Consider the following 15,456-nt stretch of genomic DNA (forward strand, 5'->3'; position numbering starts at 1 on the left):
GCCATAGCTGAAAGTAGGGGTGTTCAAAACCGATCCGGACCAAACTAAACCGACGAACCGAACCGAAAACCGAATTAACCGATAACCGAAAAAACCGAAAAAATTGATTTTGCTGTTTTTTGTCCGGTTCGGTTCGGTTTTCGATTTTGAATATGAAAACCCTAACCAAACCGAACCGAACCGGTTAAAAAACCCTAAACGTTACTAACCCCCACACCCCCCTCCCCCCTTCAAACGAAACTGTGCGACACCCCCACCCCCCAAACGAAACTGCGTCTACCCTAACCCCCAATTCCACAATCCCTACCCTAACCTTCAGTACTCATCGCTCCCTCTTCTCCAAATATACACACCTGCCGGCTGCCGACCTGCGCACCCAGCCACACCTGCCGACCTGCGCACCCAGCCACCCACCACCGCGAAGCCTTTGGCTCATCGCACATCAGGCCAAGACGAAGCCACCACCGACCGACTCGACACGGCAGCACAGCACCACGCCGCCGCCGTTGAGACGCCAGCACCCTAACCCATCAATTCAACCCAGCACGGCAGCACCTCCCAGTCTCCCACTCAGCCTTCCTCCCAAGTCAATATGGAGCACGAGCCACCGATTTAGGTAATGTTTACCATTTGCATTCTGTTCATTAGTGTTGATTTGTTGATTTGCTGATTTGTTGCTAAGTTTTGTTTGTGGCTCAGTGTTGAACTTCTTACACTATTAATAGAAGGTGAAAAATATAACTTTAAAGTATATATGGCCTATATATATAACACGCTGCTGTAGCGTCTATGTACTATCATATTGATTATCTTAATCCTGATTTAGAGGTTGATATGGTTTCATCGCTTGCTTTTTTATCATCTGAACTGACCTTAGTCAAATGTTGATACTGCAACAGGTGTCTCAATTACTTTCTGTGACATATGTTGTTTCTGAATCGAGAGAGAAACTTTCTCTGCCATATATTAGCAAAAGTTTGGGTGAAAATGCTTGGGCTTCGTGTTTCCACCAAGCGTCCATTGGAACTCATGATACTCACTCATCTCCTCTAACTGGAAGATGCAAGGTACAACCCCTTGTCTTTGGTCAATTATCGTGCATAATTTTTTCAGTAATACTTGTTCCTTTGTGTCAGTGTCCTTTATTTGACTTAAAACAACTCTCATTACATCTAACTAAGCTATGTATGTACATCATGAAATGGTTAAGAGTCCAACCTAGATGGCACAAGAATTTTATTCAATGGATTAGAAACCTAATCATTTAGTTAATCAATAATGAGTGACTGCTATCACTCAAACCTTGTAAGTGTATATTAATTACTACTTACTTGGATCTTAAAGGTGACATATTGTAAGTTATGATAATTATGATATGTATGCTTATCAGTCAAATTAAACATTGTTGTGTGTTTTTTTCATCGTTAAATTTCAGGGTTCAGATAATTCCAACATAGCAGGGACATACAACTTATCCAGGTAACAGTTGTACTTATTATTGCATCATAAAGCCAACCTCCAATTGATATGCAACCTGAAGTATTGCCTCTCTCTTCCCGCAGGCTTGTGCCTGATGACACTGAAGTTCTTGCAGAATGTGTAAAAGCCCATTTGTTATGATTGTTTCTTGTTTTATTAATATATATCGCATCTATATTTTTCAAAGTTTATTAATATATATCATTTGTTATGTTTGTTTCTTGTTTTATATATTTTGTAGAAGTTGCACCCACACGTGATCCCAATGAAGAAGATTCTGGTGTTGAGTCTGATTGAGTACATCTTATGGTAAGAATTGTTCTCCTTATATTATTATTATTATTATTATTATTATTATTATTATTATTATTATTATTATTATTATTATTATTATTATTATTATTATTATTATTATTATTTATTATTATTATTATTTTTTATTTTTTTTTTATTTTTTTTTTTTTTTTTTTTTTTTTTTTTTTTTTTTTTTTTTTTTTTTTTTTTTTTTTTATTTTATTATTATTATTATTATTATTATTATTATTATTATTATTATTATTATTATTATTATTATTATTATTATTATTATTATTATTATTATTATTATTATTATTATTATTATTATTATTATTATTATTATTATTTTATTATTATTATTATTATTATTATTATTATTATTATTATTATTATTATTATTATTATTATTTATTATTATTATTATTATTATTTTTTTTTTTTTTTTTTTTTTTTTTTTTTTTTTTTTTTTTTTTTTTTTTTTTTTTTTTTTTTTTTTTTTTTTTTTTTTTTTTTTATTATTTTATTATTATTATTATTATTATTATTATTATTATTATTATTGTTATTGTTATTGTTATTGTTGTTGTTGTTGTTCTTATTATGTAACTTTTTTTTATTTCAGGTTGGTTTGCATTAAGAAGTTTATCTATTTTGTTGGAGAAGACACCATAACTTTGCTATCAGTTTAATGACAATTTATTTTTATTTTCAGTTGTGTTGACTGTTGAACTATTAAACTTCTTTAATTGTCATATTTGAATTCTGTTGTCGTTAAATTTCATTAGATCAAGACTTTGTTAGCTATTGTGTATTTCTGTTTGTCAATTTCAATGTTATGACTTTGCATAATAGTATGGTAGAATTTTTTTTATTTGATTGAAAAAACCGAACAAACCGAACCAAACTAAACCGATATTAATTGGTTTGGTTTGGTTCGGATGACATTGACAAAAAAACCGAACCAAACCGAACCGCAGTTTATTTAAACGATCGGATCGGATGGTTTTTCCTTCAAAAACCGAACCAAACCACACCGCGAACACCCCTAGCTGAAAGGCTGGGCTTGGAAGGTGCTTCCGTCGTCATCTCTTCTCGCAAGCAGGTCTTTTTCCCTTTCTCTTCCTCTTTGCCTCCAATTAATTATATTCATTACTCAATTTCCTTGTTTCTACAGCAAAATGTTGAAGAGGCTGCAGAGAAACTTAGGGCTAAAGGAATTGAAGTTTTGGCCCTTGTTTGCCATGTCTCCAACGATCAACAGAGAAAGGATTTGATTCAAAAAACTGCACAGGTCACCATTTTCTATTCATTTTTATCGAATGCATTATCCTTTATTAAAATTTGTTTGAATGCTGTTGAATATGCTGTTGAACATTACATAAGTGTGAAAATATAGATGTGATTGTGTCAAACGCAACTGCAAATCCTTCTTAATAGTGCCTGTTTTTGGGGTAAATAATTTGATTATGGTGTTAAGATCTGAACTTCTGATTCTAAAGTTAATTGTTTATGGCTTCAGTCCTTGAATTCATTTAATATTATCATAGTTTTAATCGGTGTAATATGTTGTTGGAAATAACATAAATACCTTTTGAATAGTTACTTGTGTTTATAGTGATTGCATTGTGTGTGCATTTGTTGTTGAATAATTTCTCACATTAAGTTGTTATTGCTGCTCTATACTTGCTGTTGGTTGCTGCTGATTTTTTCCCCTCATTGCTTGCTTGTTAAATGATTCTTAAATTCAATGAAAAAGAAAATGCTGCTGAGTTATTGTTGTTTGTGTTGGAATAGATGATGGTTGCTGAACTGAGATTGGTTTTATTGATAAATCTCTTGCTGAAATCGTTTAGTTTGGCTTGATTGATTTTTTGTTGAATTAATGGATAAACTGCTGTGCCCCTGCTGCTTGCAAGTGCAATGGTTATTAACTTCAATGAATAGAATGCTGCCTGAATCCATTATCTTTGTTCATTTTACTGTTTTGGGTGCTGTATGATGGGCCATTGATTGCTGTTCTGTTGAGTGCTGTTCTGTTTCTTTGCTGGTTGGATTGGTTTTAATTGTTTCCTCATGTTTTCTTGCTGGAATTTGCTTATTTACTTGTTTCTTATGAATTCATTATGATTTTTTGTGTTTTTAACTGTCAAAGAATTCATATGAAATTTGAATTGATTGATTGAAATTGTGAAATAGGCAAATTTATTGCTGAAATGTTGCCAAAATTTATCTTAATCTATTTTCAATATTCATCTTTGATTCAATTAATTAATTGAGTTGGTATTTAATTGCTTTTGGTTTTCAACTATTGCTAAACTCAATTGATTGATTATCCGGCTAAGTGCTTCACTGTTTTGGTTGTTGGAAGGTGGAAGCTTCGGGTTTTGTTATTCACTATTTGGTTGATCAATTAAACTGCATTGTGTTGTTTGAGCAAACAAGTTCTATTTGACAAATTTCTGTGTCAAAATAGACCCTTGTTTGCTACATGATTTCTGATTGCCCTGAAGATATTTCTTTGCAAGTTGTGGTCATGCCTTTAACATTCTTTGCCCTTTTTTTTTCATACTAAATTACTCCTATACATTGAATAGTTCAAGTGAATTTCAAATTGACCACGAACTTGAAATTCTTTTAAAAAAGAGCCTCTTTTGCATGCTCTCACAAGGTTGAAGATTTCTTTCTACCAATGTGGCTAATTTGATTTATTTTATTCATGCATAACTTACCTTAAGTCACATAGGGCATGAATTTTTCAAGTCTTGTCTCAACCTTATGATTTTTATGCTTCATTGGAATTTAGTGTTTGAATGTTCTTTGGCTTACATGTTTCTTTATGTTTCTAACTTAGTCAACACTAAATTGTTTTAATTTATGCCACTTACTTGTGATTGATATTTACTTGATTATGTGCTCTACACATACATGTGTATCACTTGTTTTGGCTTTTGAATTGTTGAGAAGTAAATACAAACTTGCTTGTTTTGAAAATTTAGAAACTTTTTGAACTTAAGGAACTTTTGACTATACACCTAACTTTTTGTTTCGGTTTTTCTTATTTACAGGAGTGCTAAAATGGTGACCACATGCTACCTTGAGGGCTCAAGAATATTTTGATTCATAGAGACACTAATCTATGTTAGAACTTTTAACTTTTGGTTGAACTTGTGCAAGACATATAACTTGTAAAACTAATCAATGTACTCACTAATGTTATTTTGTTTTAAAACAATATTAGATAAATAAGGCATGTTTGAATTATGTATGTTTTTACATATTATATAAATGTAGACTTGCTTAGTAAAATAGTTAATATATTAGTTAATTAAAAAAATAATTTAGTAAATTATGCATGTAATTTGTATTAAAAAAATTGTTACAAAATAATTATTTTACTTTTGTAACTAAAGAAAAAAATATTACAAAATCAAGTTACATTTTGTAACAAAATTTTATGATAGGAAAAAATAGATTATCACCAAAAATAGCTTGAATATCAAAATTTGTTACCATTTTTGTAACTATTTCTGATTTTTTGTATCAGAAAAATTTATTACAAAATATCATTTTGAATTGTAACAGTTCTATTTTTTATTACAAAAACTTTTTGTAACGAAACATACTGCAACAGCCCCTTTTTTTATTACAAAATTCTTTTATTTTAAAATTTTAATTTTTTGTAATAATTTTTTTTTTACAAATATTACTTTTTCTTGTAGTATATGTCCTAATGTCCTCGTTAGACCTCATCAATAAATTTCTTCTGATTCGTAAAACTCATACACCCTAACAAAAAAAATCATACTTTAATCTATAAAAAACATAAACTAAATGTTAAAATCAATTGTCCAAGTCTTCTAGCAATACAGTCAACACGGTCTAATTATAAAAGATGTCTTTGTAGTCTAATAAGTTTTACATAATCAAGCTACACTGAAATACATTAAATTAAAATAAAATAATATAAATATAATAAAATAATTTAAAATAAACTAAACTAAATTTATTAATCATAACGACAATTAAAATAAACTAATTTAACAAATTAACATAACATAAATTTTAACACAAAATAGGATAAAGCTATTATAACATATTAAATATAAACTAAAAATATTAAATAAAATAATTATAACATATTAACTCTACCTAATTAATTTGAGAAAATATTAAGCTAAATATTCTTTAAATACACCGACATCTAATATTATCCAATATAATATGACTTAAGTTAAATATAAGTATATAACATTATCTATTCTATTAATATCTATTTTTAAATAATTATTTCTATAATATCTAATAACTATTTTTACATAATATCCATTTTAAATAATTAATATAATAAATTTATTCAAAAAACATAACAATAAATTAACTTAAAAAGAAAAAAAAAAGAGAAATTATTTAGTGTCTAATAAGAAGCGAAGAAGGATAACTAGAGTAGAGATGAAAAATTGAGAATTTTGTAAGGAGACGAGACGAAAAAACATGGGATAAATAAAGTGAATGATAAATCTGAGAAGACCACCTTATATAGTTGGACGAATATGGTAAAGTTTGCCGATAAATTAAACGAATTTTGAAAAAATTGATGAAGTTCGTCGAGGACTTGAGCAAACTTCATGAAAACTCCCAAACAAAACGGATTCTAGAGTTTAATATGGTTTTGAAATTAAATATTTTTTATTTTACAATAAAAAAATTTTGTATCAATGCCAGAATCTTTTAACTATCGAATTAGTAGTTAATTCACAAAAAAAAAAAGTTAAATTCATCCTTAAAAGATTACTCATTTTTTAAATTGATCTTCCAAAATTTTTTTAATTAAATTCATGTTTTAAAAGAATTAATCAGATTAATTATTTTGCACATGTAGCATGTTAAATGACATTATACTAACCACAACACAAATATGACAGTTCTAATTAGCTGTTAATATAATAATTTTATAAAACTATATCAAATTAATCCAAAACTGAAAAAATTTTAAGACATTATTCTTTAATTTAAAATTAATTTAATTTAATTTTATAAATTTATTATATTAGCAGCTAATTAAAAATATCAGGCGTATATTGTGATATTATTTAACGTATCATATCAATAAATTCTGATATTATCAGCAATAATTAATTTAAAATTTTAAAGAAAGAAATTTAATTAAAAAAATATTTTAAAAATTAATTTAGAGAACATATAATATTTTAGGAACGAATCCGACAAAAAAAAAAAAAGGAACCAAACAAATTTTGAAACGGGAGATCATTAAAATTAAATTAAAAATCTGAAACATTACACTATTACCATATGTGCCACGATCATTGGATTTCTGCCGTCCAAAACTACTATATATAATCCACAATCCATTATCCATCAATTTCAGGTATAATAAAATGTAGGTTCCTTGGCCGCGTTAACAACACACACGGAATACCCCTGGAAGCAGAGACTAGGAAAGTGTAGCCACATCAAACACAATTATATACCTTTAATCCAATTTAATTTCTTGTGATTATTATAATAATTATCCTTTAATTCCGCACCTTGAGCAAAACCCTTTATATTGTCGTAGCTGTCTCTACATTATTATTTCCCATTTTCCCTCCTCATTCTTCCCGCGATGGCCCAACAGAAAAATAAGCTAAGGAATTTGGCTTACAATATCAAAGACAAAGCCTCCGTTATAGTCGCCACCCTCTCCATCAAGCGCCACGTGTCCTCCGTCCGAGTCCGCGTCCTCCGCGCCACTACCCACGCTCTCAGCGGCCCTCCCTCCGAGGATCGAATCGCCGCCGTTCTTGCCGTCGCATCATCCAACAACACCTCCCACCTCCTCCCCCGTGTCTGCATCGACGCCCTGATGGACCGCCTCCACCGCACCGGCAGTGCCACCGTGGCACTCAAGTGTCTCTTCACCCTCCACAACGTCGTCGTCAAGGGACCGTTCACCCTCAAAGATCAGCTCGCCTATTACCCTTCCTACGGCGGCCACAACTTCCTTAACCTCTCAACCTTCCGCGATGACTCGGACTTGGAATCGCTCCAACTCAGTGACTGGGTTCGTTGGTACGCCGGAGTCATAGAACAAAGCCTAACCGTTTCAAGAATCCTAGGCTATTATCTCCGATACTCATCATCTTCTTCTTCTAACACCATCCAAGAAACAAACTCTTTGACTCTTGGAACTTCAAACGCGGATTTACTGTACAAGATAGAAGCTCTGGTTGCGTTCTTGGAACAGCTAGGTAAGGTTCCAGAGTCATTGCAGCTTCAGAAGAAGGAGCTGGTTTACGAAGTGGTGAAGCTTGTAGGGGAAGATTACAGAAGCGTTCAGAGAGAGATAGTGATGAGGTTGGAGGAGATGGAGGGTAGAATGGAGAATTTGGATGTTGGTGAAGTGAGTGAGTTGGTTGGGTATGTGAAGAGGATGGAGGAGTGTAAGGAGAAGCTTGTGATGCTGTTCGTTAATAAAGGGAGGAACGGTGGCTTCTGGGATTTGGTTAGAGAAACGAAGGAGAAAGGGTTGAAGATCAAAGGGGAAATTGAAGGCAAGTGGCTCACGGTGGTGGTGGCTTCCAACACCGCCGCCGATTCCATCCGGTTTAACACTAACCCGTTTCTTGAACCCGGTCAAACCAGTCCGGTCCCACTCACCAGTTTTGCTTTAGCAACGGTAAGATGACAACCAACGGTCTTTTTTCTTTCACTCCAAAGGTGGCTTTTTCCTTTTCTTTTTCTTTTTTTTAAAAAAATATTTTTTGGTTTTTTTCTTTAATTTCTTTTGTTATAGTGGTGTGGGTGTGGGGATGGCTGTCTACTGTTGGTGCATAATTAAAGTGATCGCATGTAGACAGATAATTCGTGTATATTGTACAGATAAATCATAATGTGCAGTTCAAGATAGAGATTTATGTAGCAAAATCACAAATATAAATAAGAGTTTTCTAAGAGAATTTTTGAGTTGAGTTTCTTTCATGTTTACTTTATTAAAGCATGGGAGACGGCTATTTAGGTGGTAATTATTATTCAAATAAAAAGTCTCCAGCTGAAATACGAGTTGTATCTGACTTGAATTTTCTATTCGGTGAATATTGTAAAGTGTTAATCCAATTATTCAAAGTTTGAAACTATATCAGGGAAATAACAAAAATCACTTAACGAAAAACAAGGAAAAATTCAGATGCTTTCTTACAAAATTAATGGTTAAAAATTATTAAATAATAATTTAATTAAACATATCAAATTATTTAATTTTTAATTTTTATATATATAGTGTATTTGAATTTTAAAAAAAAATTCAAAATTTAAAGTTATGCATCTAAAAGTTTATTAACTAATTTTTATTCCTTTTATAAACTAATCCTTACTGAATTTTTTTTGTCAGAAAAAAGAGCATAATTTAGTTTTCAAATATTTCTCCCGATTAAAAGTTCAAATATTATATATTAAATATCTAATGAAGATTTTCTTTTTTTTGGTCCTAGTCTAGATTTTTTTAATTTAATTTTCAAATATTTTTCAGGATTAAAAGTTTAGATATTGTAAATGTATCATCACTTATTTACTTAGTAATGTAAGAAAAAAGATAACTGTTAGTAATGATGAGCGTCGTTTAGGTTTTTTCATGTGAGAAGTACATACTCTTTCAACTTGCTTTACTAGAATTTTTTCTAAAACAAAATTTTTGTGCCATCTAGGTCAATGTTTGATTTTATCAATTCCTTCCTTTATTCCTTCTCTTTAATTCGCTATGAGAGTTCTTTTATGGAATTGTCGCGATTTGGAAAGACCCCTAACAGTTCATAACCTTAAAGAGATGTGTCAATTCCACTTCCTCGAGATTGTGTTTCTATGTGAAACAAAAAACTAATCTCGTCTGGTAGAAAGTAAGTTGAGATTGTGTTCCTATTAGTCCGACGAGTACAGCTGGTGGATTAACTTTAACATGGAAGGATGGCACAACGGTTGAGATTCTTGCGAGTTCTTCATAACTGCCAAGGTAACTGATCATGCTACGAACTGTTCTTGAGGCTGATTGGGGTACATTTAAATAGCTTGGATGGGATTCGATCTATCCAATACACAGAACTTTCCTCTTTTGTACAAGGTTCCGTTGGAAAAGTTATAACTATGGGTGATTTTAATGTTATAATGAGCCTCGATGAGAAGGAATGATAGGGTTAAAATCAGCTTCATCTATTTCTGAATTTGTAAATTTTATTGATGGTGGTGGACTGAAGGACTTGGACATGATTGGGAGAAGATTCACCCGGACTAATAGGCGACGAGGGCAGGACCAAATCAGGGAGCGGCTTGACCGTGCACTTGCAAACAGTGAGTGGATGGATTGTTTTCCATCGGCCTCGCTGCCTCGACTCGCAAAAACGGTTCAGATCATGCGCCTATCCTCCTTGATATAAATCCGGTCATAGAAAAATCTAATTCGAAGTTTAAGTTTCAGGAGAGATGGTGTGGTTTTTAAGAAATTCGAGTAATTATCATTGAAGCTTGGAAGGAATGGGTGGATGGCTCAGCAATGTTTGTTTTGCCTCAAAAATTGAAGTATTGTAGGTACCGTATTGTTCAATGGCAGCAGCAGAACAAATCTAATTCGAAGAAGGACATTGGTGAACTCACATCTCAGCTTGGAATTCTCAAAGAGGAGGGTATTACAGGGGGAGAACAAGTTGAAGCCTTGGAAAATAAACTTGAGGATGCTTACTTTAGGGAGGAAAGCTATTGGAGGGAGAAATCTCGTGTAAAGTGGCTAAAAGAAGGGGACATAAATACAAGTTTCTTTCACCAATCATTCCAATTCAGAATCCGGAGAAATAAAATTTGGAAATTGGAAAAGAATGATGGTACGTATGCTACCACCCGTGAGGAAATTGCACAAGTAGCTGAAACATACTTCAAGGATATCTTCACATCGATTAACCAAGCTAATCCGGCACATGCATTCGAAGATTTTGAAACCAAAGTTTCAAGAACCATGAACAGAAAATTAAGTAGATCGGTCAGTTTTGATGAAGTAAAATGTGCGGTCTTTAGTGTTCACTCCCAGAGCCCCCTGGTGATGATGGATTTACGACTAAATTCTTTCAATTATATTGGAGTTTAGTCAGGGAGGATGTTTTTAAGGCTATCTGCAGTTTCTTTGTCAGTGGTAGACTACTAAAGAGCTTCAACCATACACAAATTTGTCTCATTCCTAAGATTCCTGATGCAAAAGATATGACACAAGTTAGACCCATCAGCCTTTCCTCAGTTGTGTATAAGATTATTTCTAAAGTACTAGTCTATCAACTACAGAAATTTATGATTTTGCTGATCAGCCCTAATCAAAGTGGCGTCATTAAGGGTAGATTGGTTTCAAACAATGTCCTAGTCGCTCATGAATGTATGCACTATCTAAAGACAAAGAAGACGGGTTTATCGAATGAAATGGCTGTTAAATTGGATATGAGCAAAGCCTATGATCGTGTTGAGTGGCATTTTCTTTGGTTCATTTTGGAGAAGTTGGGATTTGAATCTAGGTGAATTGGTTGGATACAGGAGGTGGTGACTTCAGTTTCTTACTCTGTCGTTGTTGAAGGTCAACCTTTTGATTTTTTTAAACCAAATAGAGGTATCCGTCAAGAAGACCCTCTATCTTCATACCTTTTTCTTTTCTATGCAGAAGGATTATCCTTTTTGCTAAACAAGACAGAGCAAAACGGTCTTTTGAAGGTATTCAGATCAACCGAAGATGTCCTACTGTTAATCATTTATTGTTTGTGGATGACTCAATCCTTTTTTGCAAAGCGTCAAAAAACAGTTGTGAAAATATTCTCAATCTTCTTCAGTCATACGAGGGGTTCAGTGGCCAAAAAATTAATTTGCATAAATCAACTCTATTCTTTAGTAATAATACTCCTCTCGCTACTCGATTACTACTGGCTCAGAAATTGAAAATTGATCATATTGGTGCACAGGATAAATATTTGGGTCTTCCATCTACAGTCCAAAAATAAAAAAAGGCCACCTTCGGAGAAATCAAGCACAAGGTGAGGAAGCGAGTTCAAGGGTGGAAAAGAAAACTTCTCCTCTGCAGGCAGGCATATTCTAATCAAAGCTATTGGGGAGACTATCCCAATTTATTCATTATCATGTTTCGGTCTTCCTAACACTTTAATTAGGGAGATTCACAACATACTCTCCAAATTTTGGTGGGGTAAAAAAGGTACAGAGCAAAAAATGGCATGGGTTAGTTGGGATACTATGACAAGACCAAAATTAGAAGGTGGACTAGGTTTTAAGGACCTAGGGACTCAGAATTTGGCGTTATTAGCAAAACAATGTTGAAAAGTTGTCTCTCAGCCACAATCACTTCTATCTAGACTCCTCAAAGGTAAATATTTTCGATACAGTTCTATAATGAATGCAAAGATCGGAACAGTACCTTCGTGGGGTGGCGTAGCATATTAGAAAGGCGTAAAGTTGTTGAAAAGAGACTGGTTTGGCGAGTTAGTGCTGGATCCAGTATCCGAATCTTCAGTGATCCTTGGCTTGCTCCTCCACATCCTTATGTTGTTTCTTCATCTGAAACTTCCAATTTATAAAATCAACCACTATTGATGGTAAAAACTTAATACTTTCTAATGGTTAGTGGAATCAAACTCTAATTAGAAGTATTTTTTCTGAGGACACTAGTCAGCGTGTGCTAGCAACAACAATTAGGGGTGGAGAAGATAAAATTTATTGGGCCCTTAATAAAAGTGGTTTGTATGAAGTGAGTACTGGGTACCGTGTGGCTTATGGGTTCTCGCATCCTCCCATTGAATTTTGCCCAAAAAATATGTGACAACGGAATTTGTGGTGAGAACTATAGAAGTTGAAAATCCTAAAGAAGATTAAGATTTTTTTCTGGAGGGGCTTTCATGAAAAGCTTCCAGTGCTGCAAAAGCTTCATTATCGCATCCCATCGATTCAACCTATCTGCTGAAAATGCCTACAATTTTCAGAAACAATCAATCATTGCATCTTCCATTGTGTAAAATCGAAGAAAATTTGGTAAAAAATGGGCATACCAGCTATTAGAAGGAGCACCGAAGACTTTGATTTCTATGTTGAGTGAAACTTGAGAATGGGAGTCTTGCATACCCAACTCAATAGCTCCTCTCAGAGAATAATGATGGTGATTTTGAGCTGATCCTTATGAAAGGCTAGGAACAGGTTCATCTTTGAAAATGTATCAACTAGTGTGAAAGAGATAATGGCGTCGGCTTTGAAGCTGCAGAAAGAGTTTCAACAAATTAACACTTCCTAATTGATAAGTACTTTAATTTTTTATCTCTCTTATTAGATTATTATATGATGTTAGCTCTATAGTAGAGCGTTGGAAGTCCCCCATTTCTCTTATTTATCCCATATATGAACACCTATATGTTTCTTTCATTTTATGAATGGAATTATCTGATTTTGAGAAAAAAAAAGTTCAGATATTGTATATTAAATATTTAATGAAGATTTTCTATTTTTTGTCTTAGTCTAAATCTTCTTAATCTATTTCCCAGGATTTTTTTCCCTATTTACTACTCCCTAATTAATTTCATCAAACGATTTAGAGTTAATGCTTAAAGCAGTCGAACTTTGATGTTGTCTTTGAACTTAAAATTGTTTTAAATTTGTCCCTCAACTTAACAATTATTGTTCCTGAGATACTTTTCGGTGACAATGGAGGCCACGCTGAAAGTCACGCTATACTGATAAAACGTCGCCGTTTTATTTTTGGCGCCCAAATAGAACATAAACGATGTCCTTTAGGGAATTTTTAGGGTTTTAACTCCAATATGTTAAAACCCCTCAAAATACTCTAAACGGTGTCGTTTATGTTTTATTTGGACGCCAAAACTGAAACAATGACGTTTTACCAGTCCAGCGTGGCTTTCAACGTCGCCTCTATTCAATCACATCATCATTTCGTCATCAAAAAGTTTTTCAAGGACAACCGTTGTTTAGTTGAGGGACAAATTTGGAACAATTTTAAATTTATAGACGACATTAAGGTTTGACTGCAAGTTTAGAGACCAATTTGAGTATTAAATTATTAACTCAATGGTTTAACATACTCTACAAGTAACATTTTATTTTATTTTATTTGGGTATTAAAGCGAGGTCAAGTCCGAAAGAAAAAATTTAAATACAAACTAGTCGGAGCAAAATAATTCCTTGTTTATTATCAGCTAAGATGTTAATTATGTCTTTGGATATGTACAAAAAATAATTCCTTCTCTATAAATATGTACAAAAAATAACTCCTAATTCCTAACCTTCCAATTATGAATGTCTCTTATTAAAGTATTTGAATGATTGCTCAAATCTCTAAAATTATTCATAAGAGATAATAGCATTAGAATCACATTGTATTAACAATGTCACGCATAGAGAAAACGAGATGAGTGACTTTGCGAGCTCTGCGAGGGTTTCAACACAAGTTCATGACCTAAAACAACGTAGTACAAAAAAAGTCAAAGATCGGGAGGAGATTGATCTGAACAAAAAAGAAGATAATATACAGATGGTTGCGAATGATTCATCTGGATCTACTATTTCGCAAAAAATATCGTATAAAGAAACATTACTTTCCTCTCCTGAGAATGCATGGGAGGGGAATATCGTGGATGTGGCAGAGGAGGATCCTAACCCGGAGGATCGATGGTACATAGATATGGAGGCACAGGAAACGAAAAATAAAGCTTTTGATCCTTGTCCGAGCATTCCGGTATCAAAAGACGAGTTCGATGAATGGTGCAAGCCATGGCATGCTGCTTTAGTTGTCAAAGTTTTGGGCAAAAGAGTCGGCCTGGGATTCATGGAACAACGTCTAACTAGGGATTGGGTTAAGAAAGGTAAGATAAATATTATCGATATGGATCGTGACTATTTTTTGGTTCATTTTTCAGATGAGGAGGACTGCTCACACGCTCTCTTGGATGGACCATGAATGATCGCAGGGCATATGCTCTCTTGGACGGACCATGGATGATCGCAGGGCATTATCTCATTGTTCAGAGGTGGAGACCATTCTTTCTGACATCGGAGAGTACGATTAAGAAGATTGCGGCATGGGTCCGTATTCCGAATCTTCCTATAGAGCTGTATAATCATCGGTTTCTATGGCGAGTTGGATCAGCTATTGGAACCATGCTAAAGATTGATCGAGCTACCTCCATTCACTCGAGAGGGAGGTTTGCCAGAATTTGTGTTGAGATTGACTTGACAAGAAAATTAGTTCCGAGAATCTCAGTTTTGGGAAGCACTCTTAATATTGAGTACGAAGGACTTCATCTCATCTGCTTTCAGTGTGGAAAATACGGTCATCGTAGTGATCAGTGTAGTGAAGTCGTTGTACGTGTGGAAGGCTCACCGAAGGATGGGAATGTCGAAACGCCGGTCGAGGAGAAGGAGGGTCAGCCGGAGGGCTCAATCACGGGGGATCTTGCTATCCAGAGAAAGTGCGCGAATCAAGGGGTTGATTGCGTTGATCAGGCTCCTCCTGATTTTGGTCCCTGGATGATGGTCAAACGATCACTAAGGAAAAAATAGGAAAGATATGATCCTGGTAATAAAGGCACAGTTAATACTAATGGCCCCCATAATAATGAAAAGGAAAATAAGAGGGATATAAATCAAAGT

The 15,456-nt window shown here is 33.6% G+C and overlaps 2 protein-coding genes and 1 long non-coding RNA gene across 3 annotated transcripts; all 3 read left to right on the top strand.

The window, feature by feature from the left end:
* The first annotated feature begins 218 nt into the window (after positions 1–218).
* Positions 219–2,625, top strand: LOC112766314 (uncharacterized). Its single transcript, XR_003184254.3, has 6 exons — positions 219–616; positions 900–1,067; positions 1,436–1,479; positions 1,563–1,599; positions 1,721–1,788; positions 2,399–2,625. It is a non-coding gene; the product is annotated as an uncharacterized lncRNA (long non-coding RNA).
* A 70-nt stretch (positions 2,626–2,695) lies between these two features.
* Positions 2,696–5,037, top strand: LOC140181070 (tropinone reductase-like 3; the record flags this gene model as incomplete). Its single annotated transcript, XM_072223622.1, has 3 exons — positions 2,696–2,878; positions 2,951–3,067; positions 4,842–5,037. Coding segments are annotated over 3 exons (309 nt in total), but the record flags the coding sequence as incomplete, so codon positions are not given.
* Positions 5,038–7,030: 1,993 nt separating this feature from the next.
* LOC112766182 (putative clathrin assembly protein At4g40080) lies at positions 7,031–8,744 on the top strand. The gene has a single exon (XM_025812069.3). The coding sequence runs from the start codon at positions 7,400–7,402 to the stop codon at positions 8,459–8,461; it is 1,062 nt and encodes a 353-aa protein (XP_025667854.1). The 5' UTR covers positions 7,031–7,399; the 3' UTR covers positions 8,462–8,744.
* Positions 8,745–15,456: the final 6,712 nt, after the last annotated feature.

The sequence above is a fragment of the Arachis hypogaea genome, chromosome 17 (assembly GCF_003086295.3).
Source record: "Arachis hypogaea cultivar Tifrunner chromosome 17, arahy.Tifrunner.gnm2.J5K5, whole genome shotgun sequence".
NCBI classification, from domain to species: Eukaryota; Viridiplantae; Streptophyta; class Magnoliopsida; order Fabales; family Fabaceae; genus Arachis; species Arachis hypogaea.